The sequence below is a fragment of the Leuciscus leuciscus genome (genome assembly GCF_965113295.1).
Source record: "Leuciscus leuciscus genome assembly, chromosome: 24".
Lineage (NCBI taxonomy): Eukaryota > Metazoa > Chordata > Actinopteri > Cypriniformes > Leuciscidae > Leuciscus > Leuciscus leuciscus.
Genome location: NC_138723.1, coordinates 12,485,178 through 12,497,673, shown reverse-complemented (window position 1 = coordinate 12,497,673; position 12,496 = coordinate 12,485,178). Strand labels below are relative to the sequence as shown.

The 12,496-nt window shown below is 38.0% G+C and overlaps 1 protein-coding gene across 2 annotated transcripts in view; it reads left to right on the top strand.

Annotated features, from left to right (window-relative positions):
* The window catches only part of LOC309489572 (leucine-rich repeat transmembrane neuronal protein 4), a 109,714-nt gene that overhangs the window by 49,611 nt on the left and 47,607 nt on the right, over positions 1 to 12,496 (top strand). The window contains exon 3 of one of the 2 annotated variants that reach the window (XM_082158402.1): positions 9,994 to 10,035. The exons of the other annotated variant lie outside the window; for it this stretch is intronic. Within the exon in view, the coding sequence (XP_082014528.1) occupies positions 9,994 to 10,020 (27 nt within the window). The 3' untranslated portion in view covers positions 10,021 to 10,035. Of the gene's footprint in view, positions 1 to 9,993; positions 10,036 to 12,496 lie in introns of those variants that run through there. 2 annotated transcript variants of the gene reach the window in all.

The window sequence follows — 12,496 nt, the reverse complement described above, 5'->3', positions numbered from 1 at the left end:
TTAAACTTGTGCTTTGAGGAAAGATAATGAGGGTAGATAAAGCATGCTATAGCACAACGCTTGCTCTGATAAAGAAAGATTTCAAAAGATTCTGAAAGTATGGCAGTTCTATAGTGTAGCAGGGATATTAAAATGAGCTCAGGGGCCACTTTAAAAATTCAGGGTGACCCAGGGCCAGTGATTCAAATGACCCGGTAATTGTAATGATACTTGATCTTCATTTGGTTTTAAAATGCACAATATCCAACAATCAGCTCTTCTTACAGCAGCCTCTTATTTTTAGGACCTCATTTAACAAAAGGTCACGAATGCTGGTCGGTTTTTAATTTTTCATATTTGCATTCTTAAAATTAATATGCTTCTAGCGTGTTAGCTAATGTTTTGATTTACATGAACATTTTACATGGTATTCAAGAAAATAATGTCATTATAATATGTAATTAGTATGTAAAATCATGAATAATATTGCAGCACCATTTGGGAATTAAACTGATAACTAACAATTGAATGTAATTTAAATGTATGGCACAGCATAGCTACTTCAATTTTATGCACTTGGAGTGGTAATGAAGGGGAACATGCATCTAGTTTTGATGCTGAGCCTCGCGTTTGTAGTATAGACATGTTACAGTCATCAAACTCTCTAGAAGTGTAGACAACTTGTTCTTTATAACTTGCAGTGCGGAAATGGCAACTGAATTTTCAAAAAGTGTCTGGATTGTGGTAAATTGCCACTGATAACCATGTGGTAGGACAGATTTTGTCCCGTGGGGCCATACTTTGCACATCCCTGCAGTATAGTCCTCTACATTTAATAAGACACTGCCTATATAATGAATTTCATAGCACAACTAGGTCGAATCTACTTATATATGAGGCTGGAATCTAAGAACCACTTCTTATTCAGAAAATGTCTAAATGATTTTCACAACGCTTAGTTCAGGTAACAGATCTTAAATGTGCTGGCAGAAAGCCTTACCCATGCTACAGTGTGACTCTTGTTATACATTTTTATTGAATCAATAACATACTCATGATGTAGTTCTGTATTTGCAGCGTTTGGCAGAGCGCCACTTACTGGTCAGGAGATACCAAAAAAATACAATTATTTTTGCTTTAAACTTCTAAAACATTTTCCCCCAAATCATAAACTGGTCTCTTTTGATTAAGTACAGCATGAAGAGTCGGATGATTTCCGATTTTTCCATGTTGGCCATTTTAGGGGTCGGCCATGTTGAATTTTTAATTAAAATGCTATATTTTACGAATTGAATTGAATGAAAGTCTATTTTTTCAATCTCCTCCTAGTCCCTTGGTCCGATTTTCACCGGCTCAGATCATCGTGAGACCATGCTGGCATAAAGTTATTAAAAGCTTTTTGATTAATCAAGCCGTTATCGAATAAAGTATCAAAACATTTGATGGCATGCAAGGCTGATTCTGAGGCTGTAACTCTGCCGTGCCTTGCCATATTGACACCAAACTTTGTATTTTTTATTGTCAGCTCAAACTGACACACCTCATCAGTTTGGTAACTAAGCTCCTTTTGATCAAAAGCAATTAATCATATTACTAGTGATTGTATATAAGATTACTCAGGCATTTAAAAAAAAAAAAAATCCTCTAAATATGTCTTTAATTTCTCATTGTTGCAGTCTGATAACTCCTCATTATGTCTCTTTTGTGCTTGGCCCTGATAATTGCTTCTTGCAGCTATATATACTGTATATATATATATATTACTGTATGTTTGATCAAATATGCAGCCTTAGTGAATATGACACTTATTTCAAAAGTATTGAATATTATTACCAACCTCAAACTTTTAAGCAGGAGTGCAGTTAGAGCCAGTTATTGGATTGCATTTGCATTGAACTGCCTCTGAAAAGTCTGAAATGATCTCATCATGTGTCATCAGACTGCTGAGGGCTGTAAATGTAATAAGAACTGTGTTTCTTATTTCCAAATATTTCTTTTTCAATAGTTCTAAGACAATCGTTATAGAAACTGCGATCTGAATCAGAACCCACATTTTTTTAAATTCCTTACAATTCTCATCCCTGCTTATGAATAATTCACTCCTCCACACATCTCAGGATCCTGTTCATTTTGAGGACACTTACAGAGGTTTTGTGTATTTTTTTCCACATGTTCTCACGTTGTGGGTTGTTACGGCTTTTATGAGCTGTACCGTTGAAAATGATATGATGAAGTGTTGAGATTAGACATATAATCCCTGTGAATGCACCAGTAGGTGCTTTACTCTTTTATCTAGGACAGTCATTTACATACTGGGGAAATAGATAGACATAGGAAGAGACAAATGGAAATGATTTCTTTTAAAGTGGGGGAAAAAGAGAAAGACACAGAGCCTCAAGAGAAAGGTGAATTTAGCAAAGTGCTACAAAGGCATTCAGTTTGGGTTATGAAGACCGATAACACAGGCCCTAAGTAGGGCAGAGAGACCGAGAGCTCACCTTTAAATGGAACATTTTGTAAGGTACACCAATATACTTTCACCCTAACATCAACAAGCAGGTTCTTGCTTTATTGACTACAATTAACATGGTTGACCTTCCTTCTGTGCTTGTTCTTTAATGTTTCGTGGTGTATACATGAAATGTGCAGTTTTTGATGTAAATGTCCTACTTATAGCTTAATATGAAGAGACACCGGTAAGTAAACACTTCATAGGTTTTCAATTAGAAAGTGTTAACACTGACTCAAAACATGCACATGATGTAACCATCAAGTAAAAAGTAACCTTTTTTTCTGACACCTTGAATACATGTAAGTGTACACTTCTTCTTTTTTATTCACGCATCAACTGAAAACCGTATCTAAAAGATATATTCTTGGAATTTAAGAACCGATATTCATTAAAATGAGAATCAATCAAAATCGAGAAATCAATATTTTCAACCCAGCTCTAATATGTCATCAAACCTTTTTTTAATATCCTTTTTTTGTCCCCCTTTATAATGGTGTGTTGGGCAAACTCCTGTTTGGTGACTGTAGCGTCACAAAAATGACACGCTTCACTTTGGATGCAGGCTTGTCATGGCTTCTAAAAACAGAAGCACGTTTTCAACATAACCTCCAGCGAGGAATCAATCGTTTTTTACAGGTTCCGATCATTCAAGCGAGAGCACGGATCTGACGAGGTCTCCCAACATCGACAGTGCCGTTTTACTTGACAGTGTATCAGAGAGCGTGCACTGGGATAAAAAAAGGGAATTTGACGGTTGTAGCTGCAGGGACTGTGTCCAAAAGATGTCACCCTCACTGCAAAAAACACGCTGACAGATATTTGGAAAGGATCCAGTCGAAGCGTGCCCTTGTCCTTCACAGCCGCAGAACGCTCTGTTGTGACTTACCATTCAAAACACAACCTTTGCCATTTGTTCTGCCACATCCACCTGCACCAGCCGAGCTTCTGAGAAGTCTCCCCGAGGACTGGTAATGTCTCCTTTCTCCTGTCTGTCTCGTTGTCCTGTGTTTGGCGTGCTGACAGCAGATTGACTCAGTCTCTGGCTACATTTCCCCACGCTCCCCTGGAGCAGCCTCCCCAGAGAGCTCCCTCCCCAGGACTCCGTCTCACTTCTGAGGCTGTCCGAGACTGGTCCCACAACCCCATGTTTCAGACGGCTAAGCTGAGGAAAAAATCCTTCTGATGGCCTTTTCTTCGCCTCTCCCTGTATAGCTCTGGCAGACATTCAGAAGATAAATCTGAGCTCTGCAGGGGTTTTTACCCGCAGCTAGAATGCCGCACTATCTTCGATTCGGTGGCCCCCCGCCAGATTCAGTTAACTGAGACTGAAAATGACAAAGATGAGATTCCATTGCTTTATCTTCGCTCTTTGAACGAAGCAGCGCCCTGCGGAAAGCGCTAGGTGCGATCTGAAGATAAATGCCCTCTTTATATCCAATCCACTATTAGAATTTTGTTTGCTAGATGTAGTCCCCTAACAAGTGTGACAGTCTGGTTTCGTCGGAAACAGAATAATTTATCTCGTACTCGGATCTGACATATGTCCTTTTATCTGAAAAATGGGTTAGATGTATATTGCAAACTTTTCTCACACCTGAGGTGGTTCTTAGTCAAAATCACAACTCTGGTTTTGAGCAGGCACAACAAAGCGCTATGACTGAAGAAGCATTATTTTTTACTGACAGTTCTGCTGCTACAGGGTTTGTGTCAGGACGTCGTATTTAGAAAATATTCTCAGACATTTACCATTTCACCAATTCATCATTTTTGTATAGGAAGCAACTGTCAACTGTTTTTTACTTGAAGATGCTGTTGCATACAAAATCTGTGGTGCAGATGTCTTAAATCTAAACGATAAATTCCAGCTAATCTCTTGTTCACCAGGTGCCTGACAGAATTTAATAAAGGTCAGTGGAATTGATATGCATATATTATTTTATGGTACTCATAGCCTTAAAGAAACAGGCCTGGCCCTTTGTATCTAATGCATCAGTGGGTAGGTACTGGGGGAAGCCAGTGCAAATGTCACTGCACCCCTTAGTTTTTTTTTGTTTAATTAATGGAGGCCAAATACAAATAATTGCTAAATATCATTTCTAAACTCAAATTAAAGGTTAAATCTGTAGTTTCTGTGAATATCTAATACCCTTTAATCCTGTTCTGTAGTTGTAGCTGATGGAGGGTTTTAAAAGGCCTCAAATGGCTGAAGTGGATGTTCGCCAGATTATATTCCTGTGTCTATCTCCTGCCGTCTCTGTAAGATCATTCTCGTTACAGCCTTAGCTTTGAGTTCCTAATGAATGTGATGTATACAGTACATTCAGGGAGATTTTATGAGGTACACCTGCTTGCTAATGCAAAAATCTAATCGTATTGCTCAAAAGCATGCAGACTTGAGCAGCAGCTATTACTGGTGAGGATTTTGATTTAGTGAATTAATCAAGTGAATTTTAATTTACATTTTACATTTACATTTATTCATTTAAGCAGACGCTTTTATCCAAAGCGATTTACAAATGAGAACAATAGAAGCAGTTAAACTAACAGTAGGACAACAATATGCAAGTGCTATAACCCTTCTCAGTTTAATCTAACGCAGTACATGTAAAAAATTATTATTATTATTATTTTAATAAATAGAATAGAAGAGAAAGTGTTAGTATTACTGGATCAAGTGCTGCCGAAAAAGATGCGTCTTCAGCCGTTTCTTGAAATTTCTTAATCTTTTGAATCAGTTTACCAAAAAAAAAAAATCTGATTCCTTTACTGATTCATTCAGTGACCTGCGGGTTACATTGTTACACCAGTAATATTTTATATTTTTGTGTTATGAGTCAGTCATTAAATCATTGACTCAAAACGATTTGTTAAAAAAAGGACAGTCGTTCATGATTTGAACAAATCTTGTAATCATTGATTAAAATGTCATAAATATAATTTGCAATGCTTTCATATACAGTATCAATATTATGTAAAAGGTATACATGTAAAATGCATGCGATAATCTAATCAGCCAATCATGTGGCAGCAAGAAGGCAGACTTGAGCTTGAGCTAGAAGTGGTGAGGATTTTAATTAAAGGGATAATTCACCCAAAAATGTGAAATTAGCCCATGATTTACTCACCCTGAAGCCATTCTAGGTGTATATGACATTCTTCTTTTAGACAAATACAATCGGGTTTATATTAAAAAAAGTCCTGGCTCTTCCAAGCTTGATAATGAGAGTGAATGGCTGTTTGACTTTGGAAGTCCATTAAAGCGCATTTATTAAAGTGCTCGACACGGATCTGCGGGGGTTAATAAAGGTCTTCAAGTTCAAGATCCTCAGAAAACTGCTGGCCTCCAGGGATTGTTCATGCATGAGAGTCTCTATGGGATTGCAGAGAATGTTGCGAACAACAAAAAGAATCTATTGAGCGGCAGTTATGTGGGCGAAGATGCCTTGGTAATGAGAGAGGTCAGAGGAGAATGGCCAGCCTGGTTCAAGCTGACAGGAAGGCGACAGTTACCAAGCATTACAGCAGTGCAATTCAGATGAGAATCACTGAATGTACCTTGAATCAAACCTTGAATCTGATAATATGCGGCCACTCCAAGTTGTAGCTCTGTCAGTTAAAAACAGGAAAATATAGTTTTTTTTTATGGTCAGAATTTGGCGTACAACATTGAATCCATGAATCCATCCTGCCCTGTGTCAAGCATTCAGGCTTTTAGTGTTGGTGTAATGATGTGGGAAATATTTTCTTGGCACGCATTAGGCCCTTAACACCAGTTGAGCATTGTTTAAATGTCACAGCGTACCTGAGTATTGTTGCTGCCCATGTGCAGCCCTTTATATCCACATTCTGTCTGTCTTGTCATAGCTGCTTCCAGCTGGATAACTCACCAAGCGCAAAGCACTAGACGCATCAGACCTAGTATTAGAAAGGTGAATCTAATGAAGTGGCCAATGAGTGGAGGCCACAAATGTTAGGGGGATAATTAATTTCTGGCATTTTTAGCATAGAATAGGGTCAGAATGGTCAATGTTTGTCGCCATGAACTTTTTTTTGTTTCAGTTTCAGTATTATTAGTAGCAGTGCTTTGACGAGGATCAATTCAGACATGTCTCAGAGAGATTTTAATGTTCTTTAGAATGCTGACATTAAAATCAGGCAGTCTTTGGTTGTTGTTCTCTTGCATTCCATCTAGCTGAATTTGAAAACGTGCAACATCCCTTAAGAAACGTGTCTAATTGATGTCTGTTTGACATCATCTTAAACCATACAGTACTTCCTTCAGACCGACTAGCCAATTAGATGTTTAGGATCTAAACAAGGTCAGGGGTTTTCAAACTGGTTTCAAACTGCATAAAAAACTGATAGGGAGAAAAAATATGGAACATTTTAACAGAAAAATATATATAAACCAAAAATGTAATATAGTTTTATTAACAACATATGGTAAACTTTTGAAGAGTAGAGTATGTTGTTTATACATGAAAATATATAGCCAGAGTTCCTTGTAAGTGATCTTTATATTTGGATGCCCTTTAAAATGAAAACTTTCGAAAAGCCCTGGTTCAGACAACCCAATGTCTAGTGAGTATGTAACTCCTTCAGTGCACCACAGAGGCACATTCAAAATAGTGTTTTATCTATCTCTTTTCTGCCCACAGATGTAAAACTGTGTCATATGTCACAATCATTAACACATTAGATTTATTAATGCAGCTGTCTTGTCAGAAACCCATTGATCTTCTGTCTGTCTATCACCCCCTCTGTCAGTTTTGTCAGTTCCTGAATTATCTTTGCTTGTTTTCCTCCCATGTCTCCCACGCTATTATTTTTCTTCTGCATACTTCTCATTCACCTGTTTATCTACAGGAAGCCCGAGATGGTAGAGTAAATGGTGTGTAGCTCAAACGGAAACTATTGAACTGCAGACATCAAGGTTATGTTGTTTTGATGGAGCGATCCGCTCTGCATCTCATTTTAGTCACAAGTCGCTTTCTCGGCTTTGAAAATTGACACATGTCGGAGAGAAAACCATATCTATCAGTGTGTCATTTTTGCTAGCGTATACGCTTGCGCCCTTGAATATCTGGGTGAGCAGCTATCTCCAGTAAAAAAAAAAAGCGACTATTTGTCATCATATACATTGTTGCATTGCCCATCTAATCTTTTAATCCGCAAAATAAATGTCTGGATAAATGTCTTTTTATCTGCTTTCTCCCTCCCTCCCCTGAGATGATGCTGGGTGGCCTTGCTGCTTTGTTCAGTATATCAGCCAGCTTGCACCTGTGTTGCTATGGACTGTATAATTTGCCGTCTCTGAGGACTTCCTGCACGGAAATTGAACTGGAAAAATCCAGAGACAGACTGAAGCTGCTAGGTTATCTGATGTAGATAGGTGCATTTGGATAATACTTTGTCTGGTGCCAAAAAACGTCCCCCTACTGAGCGCAGAGAGTAACATCTCTTTCAGGAAGCCCAGGGAAAACAGACTTTGGAGTCAAAACGCGCAGCTGTCAAATACAGCCTGCTGCACCGCACGCCAAGAGCTCGAATTATGAAACGGAGCTAGCCATTTAGCATTGATTTATTACACAAAACATTAGGCAACAACCTGCATTCATATCTGCAAATTTACTGTAGTTTTCGCAGTGCAATCGCATCGATCAATGGGAGATCAGATATTCTTCTATTAAACTATAGTAAGCATAAATTTTGAAAACAATGGCTCTGTTTCAAAACCTAGTGAGCTGCCTTGTTTTCTACTACTAATGCAGCATCCTTCCTCTCATTAGACCCCATAAGTGACAGATTTGCAGCACCCTAAAATTGGCAGAAAACGTAGAAAAAAGCGCTCATCAAACATAAAAGTGAACAGGATACTGTTCCCAATTGTTTTTGGTGGAGTTTAGCGGTAACATGTTACTATGCTAATGCCATTATACACTAATAAAAGCAAAAACACACAGTACACACAATTCTACAGTAGGTTAAAATAATGCATTTTTAGTTTGATTTAAAGGTAGGGTATCCGTAAAAAAATGTGCTATTGGCCGATGAGGTAAAATGGTTTTTAATCACCATTTTGCTTTTTTTTATTATTATAATTTTTTTAATAAATCTGCTAGGTTTTTTTTTACCAGAAGGTCATAGTCAGAGTTAATTTACTAAGTACTTTTTGTAAAGGACTCATGACCTTGGCTTTAACAACAGCAGAACACTTTGTTGACAACATCCCTTATTAAGAGCTTGTTTATTGTCGCTTTTTCTAGCTGCTACTTTACCTTGTCTTTTTTTGAGTGAACTTCATTAACTGGCATAAGTTTTGCCAGGGTAAATAACTCCAGTAAATGTCCCGGCTCTTTTGTTTACAGCGCACAAGTCGTCAGTGTTGTCCTCATTTGAGTGTAAATAATTTAGCCCTCTCTGCTCTTCAAGCCTCAGTGATTTGACTAAGCACCTCAGTTTTTAGCCAAAAAAAAATGCAAAAGGAAACCATTAGAGACAGCCTATGTGTATTCACAATCTTGGGTATGAAACGCTATCTCGGGTGCTACGTTCTAAGGAATGCATGGAGAGATACAGTATGTGAGGGTATTTAGTACGAACATTGTGTCTCTAGTGTTACTTAACAGTATCACTGTCATGTATGATTTCTTTCTGAGCATAATCCTGTGTTGTTTTTCGACAAGACGCCTTTGTGTTTTAAAACTACGTACTTAAGTCAACCATATGCTAATGAAGTTAATTGCTAAATCAACCTGCAGGCTTTGAAGCTCTTCTCTCTGAATTTCATGTGCTCGGTTTGTTTGTTTCACCTCGTTTTTTTCCTCAATCAGGGGAAATGTTTCCCGAAGCAGTCTTTTTTTCCACTCCCTTGTTCTCTTTCCTCCTCCTCCCTAGACGGTGTTGCTGTAAATAGACTTACCTTTCCTAGTAGCAAAGTCCTTCGTTTCGCCTTTGTATTCCCAATCCTGGCTTTCATCTCTAACCACAAGCCTCCTGACTTTAGACCCTTCCTGCTGTGATTCACACCCCTGTACGGCTGCAGTGTGGGCTAGACCCCCAGACTAGACTAGACTAGACCCCCAGGGTCGTGCTCGGGGTTAAGGGATGATCAAAGCTAAATCCTGGGAGATTAAATCCCACATCGGCTCCCGCTGTCCTAATTAGCCACAGGTTAAAGAATCTCATTAGCGGGTTTAGCTAGGTGTTAATGGAAAAAAGGATGTAGAAATGCTAAATTTGAACATTTCAGAAAACACCTCAAGAGATTTTGATTGATCGCTTGAGCAAATGTACATCACGGAGAAGAGCAAAGTAACTTTGGAAACTTTTTTGGTTTAATACATCTCCCCAACGTCCCGTAACGGCAACAAACCATGCATGACTCACTCAATTCGACAAATGTTGTGAGCGACTCCATGTCGTAGTCGTGAAATTTAATGCATATTTGATAACGTTTCTGTCAGGCTTCATGAATCCTTGTCATGTCGTTATGTTGACAGTGCGTCTTCAGAAAAACCACTGGATGAACATCTATGCTTGGCGAAGAGGGAAGTGAGTGGGAACTAGAGAGGCATCTGTCTCCAAGGCTTAGTGGAACTCGCTCACAAGCCGCAAAGGAACCACGTGGCGTGTCATCCTCCTCAAAGTGCTGCGAATTTAGGTCTCACTGCAACTGAGTTCTCATTTAGTTTTTTTTCACAAGCTTTGAAATGGTAGTTAAAGCCATTCGTCATGTATCTGCACTAATGGATTGGAGGAAAAGTACGTTTGTTGGACGATCTGTTCAATATTTTATACGAAAGAATATTTATCTAAAGGTTACTGACATTTTAATTGCTACATGCTTATTTGTATCTTTTTTATTTTGAAAACTAGATTTATTTTTCATTTAGGTTTTTATTACAGTAATTTCAACATTCCCTTGCATTTTGATGGTACCTGAAATCTTTCATAGTAAAGACAATTAACAATTGAATATTGGCTGAAAAAAATAGGAGAAACAGAAATGACATCCATAATGATAACACATATTATATAAAAAAAAAAAAAAGACAGAAAAGACATCAAGTGTTGTAACAATACAATATGTTGCAGAGTAATGTTAGCTATTACTGTAAAACAGCCTTTTTGTAAATCAATAAACAATATAGTTGTATGTATTACTCAGGTACTGTAGGTTGTGTACCAGTTTTGGCTTCTTACACTTTTTTTTTTCTTTTTTTTCTTTTCTCAACCTTATTCAAAAGGAACCTGAGGGTGGTATATTTGACTCCAGAAGTAATATACTCCCAATTTGGGTATTTTTATTTTTATTCAAATTACTAGTTCTTTCATTTCTTATTTCTTTCGTAACCCTATTTCTCAATAATTCTCAAGATTTCCGTACTCTTCTTAATTATCATAATTTTTATACTGGGTCTGGTCTTAGTCCATTAGTCCACTATCCATTTTCCCCATAACTTGGCAAATTTCTTAGCCTGGTTAAAACCAGACCATTCTCAGTAGTAACTGAGTTATGGTCTGGCAAAGCTCCATAGACAAATCATTTCCAAAGGGGCGTCACCAACGGACGTCGCTCAAATGCCTCTGGGCACAATTGGATAGACCTAAAACCAATCAGAGCGATCGTCATGTGTAAAGCCATATGCTGCGTCCCAATTCGCCTATGTTACACTACGCCATAAAAGTACTCTTTTTGTGAAGAAAATGTATTTACTTTTGAATGTGTAGCAAAAAAGTAGGCAACTTTTGGACATACTACTTCATCATCTTTATCGGAAGGATCTGTCGCGTGCATCCCGTCATGTAAACTGCCCTGTCAATCATCTTGTCACAGTTAAAATCCTGAAATGTAGTAGCATGTTCATCTGCCAGTGGGTCTTTCATGGAGACTGTCCTCATGTGTTTGCAATTTGAATATAATAATGCTGCATTTAAAAGTTGGTGCGCTTCACCAACGGAGTGGACGTCGCTCAAATGCCTCTGGGCACAATTGGATAGGCTAGACCTAAAACCAATCAGAGCGATCGTCATCGTGTAAAGCCCGCCTCAACGTTTCTGATTGGTGCCGCGATTTCCACAGCATGGAAATGGGCTTGAATGAGCTCTTTGCCAGACTTACTTGCAGAGCAAATCTAAATTTGCCGGAAGTTGTCTGGGTTTTCCCAGGCTACAAATTTCTCAGACTGTAAACGAAGATTCATTGTTAACCTCTCCATCGTGTAGATTTCGTACACTATTCCCAGCCAATCATTAATTTCCGGTATTTCAGGTTGTAACCATTTTCTGGTTATAGCTTTTTTGCAGGAATCCTCATCAAATATTTATCAGATTTGGCTGCTAATTTAGGATTTGTACGACCAAAGTTTAGAGTTAAAAATCTAAATTGGATGGGTACCTTGAATATACTGTACTCTCTAAACTCTTATGGATTTCTTGCCAATATTTCTAGGCTTTAGAGAAGTCCCAGAATATATGGCTATGATTGGCTTCATTCGAGCCACACGTTCTCCAGAAGATTGCAGTTTTGCTTTGATATCTCTTCTGCTCAGGTAGATACCAATTCTATCAAAAAAATTTGTTTAATTATATCTTGCCAAATCTTTAATACGTTACTTGTCCATGGATTGAAATCCTTTATGTATATTTTAATCAAATGGTCATTATTGCTTGTATTGGAGGTCTTTTAAGGTTAGCCTTTTCTATTTCTTTCCATCTGGTTATAGAATCTGGAGACATAATAAAGGTCGTAATTGGGCCGCATGATAATACTCCTCTAAACATGCCAAGGCAAAGCCACCTTTTTCTTTCTTTAATTGTAGTGTCTTGAATTGTATTCTTGGTTTTTTCCCTTGCCATATAAATCATGATATCATCGTATCCCATTCAGTAAAATGTATACTTATCTCTATCGGAAGATTTAAATATCATGGAAGTATATTCATCTTAATTGATTCAATTCTACAATATAATCCTAGATATGGTAGAAGATTCCATCTAGCC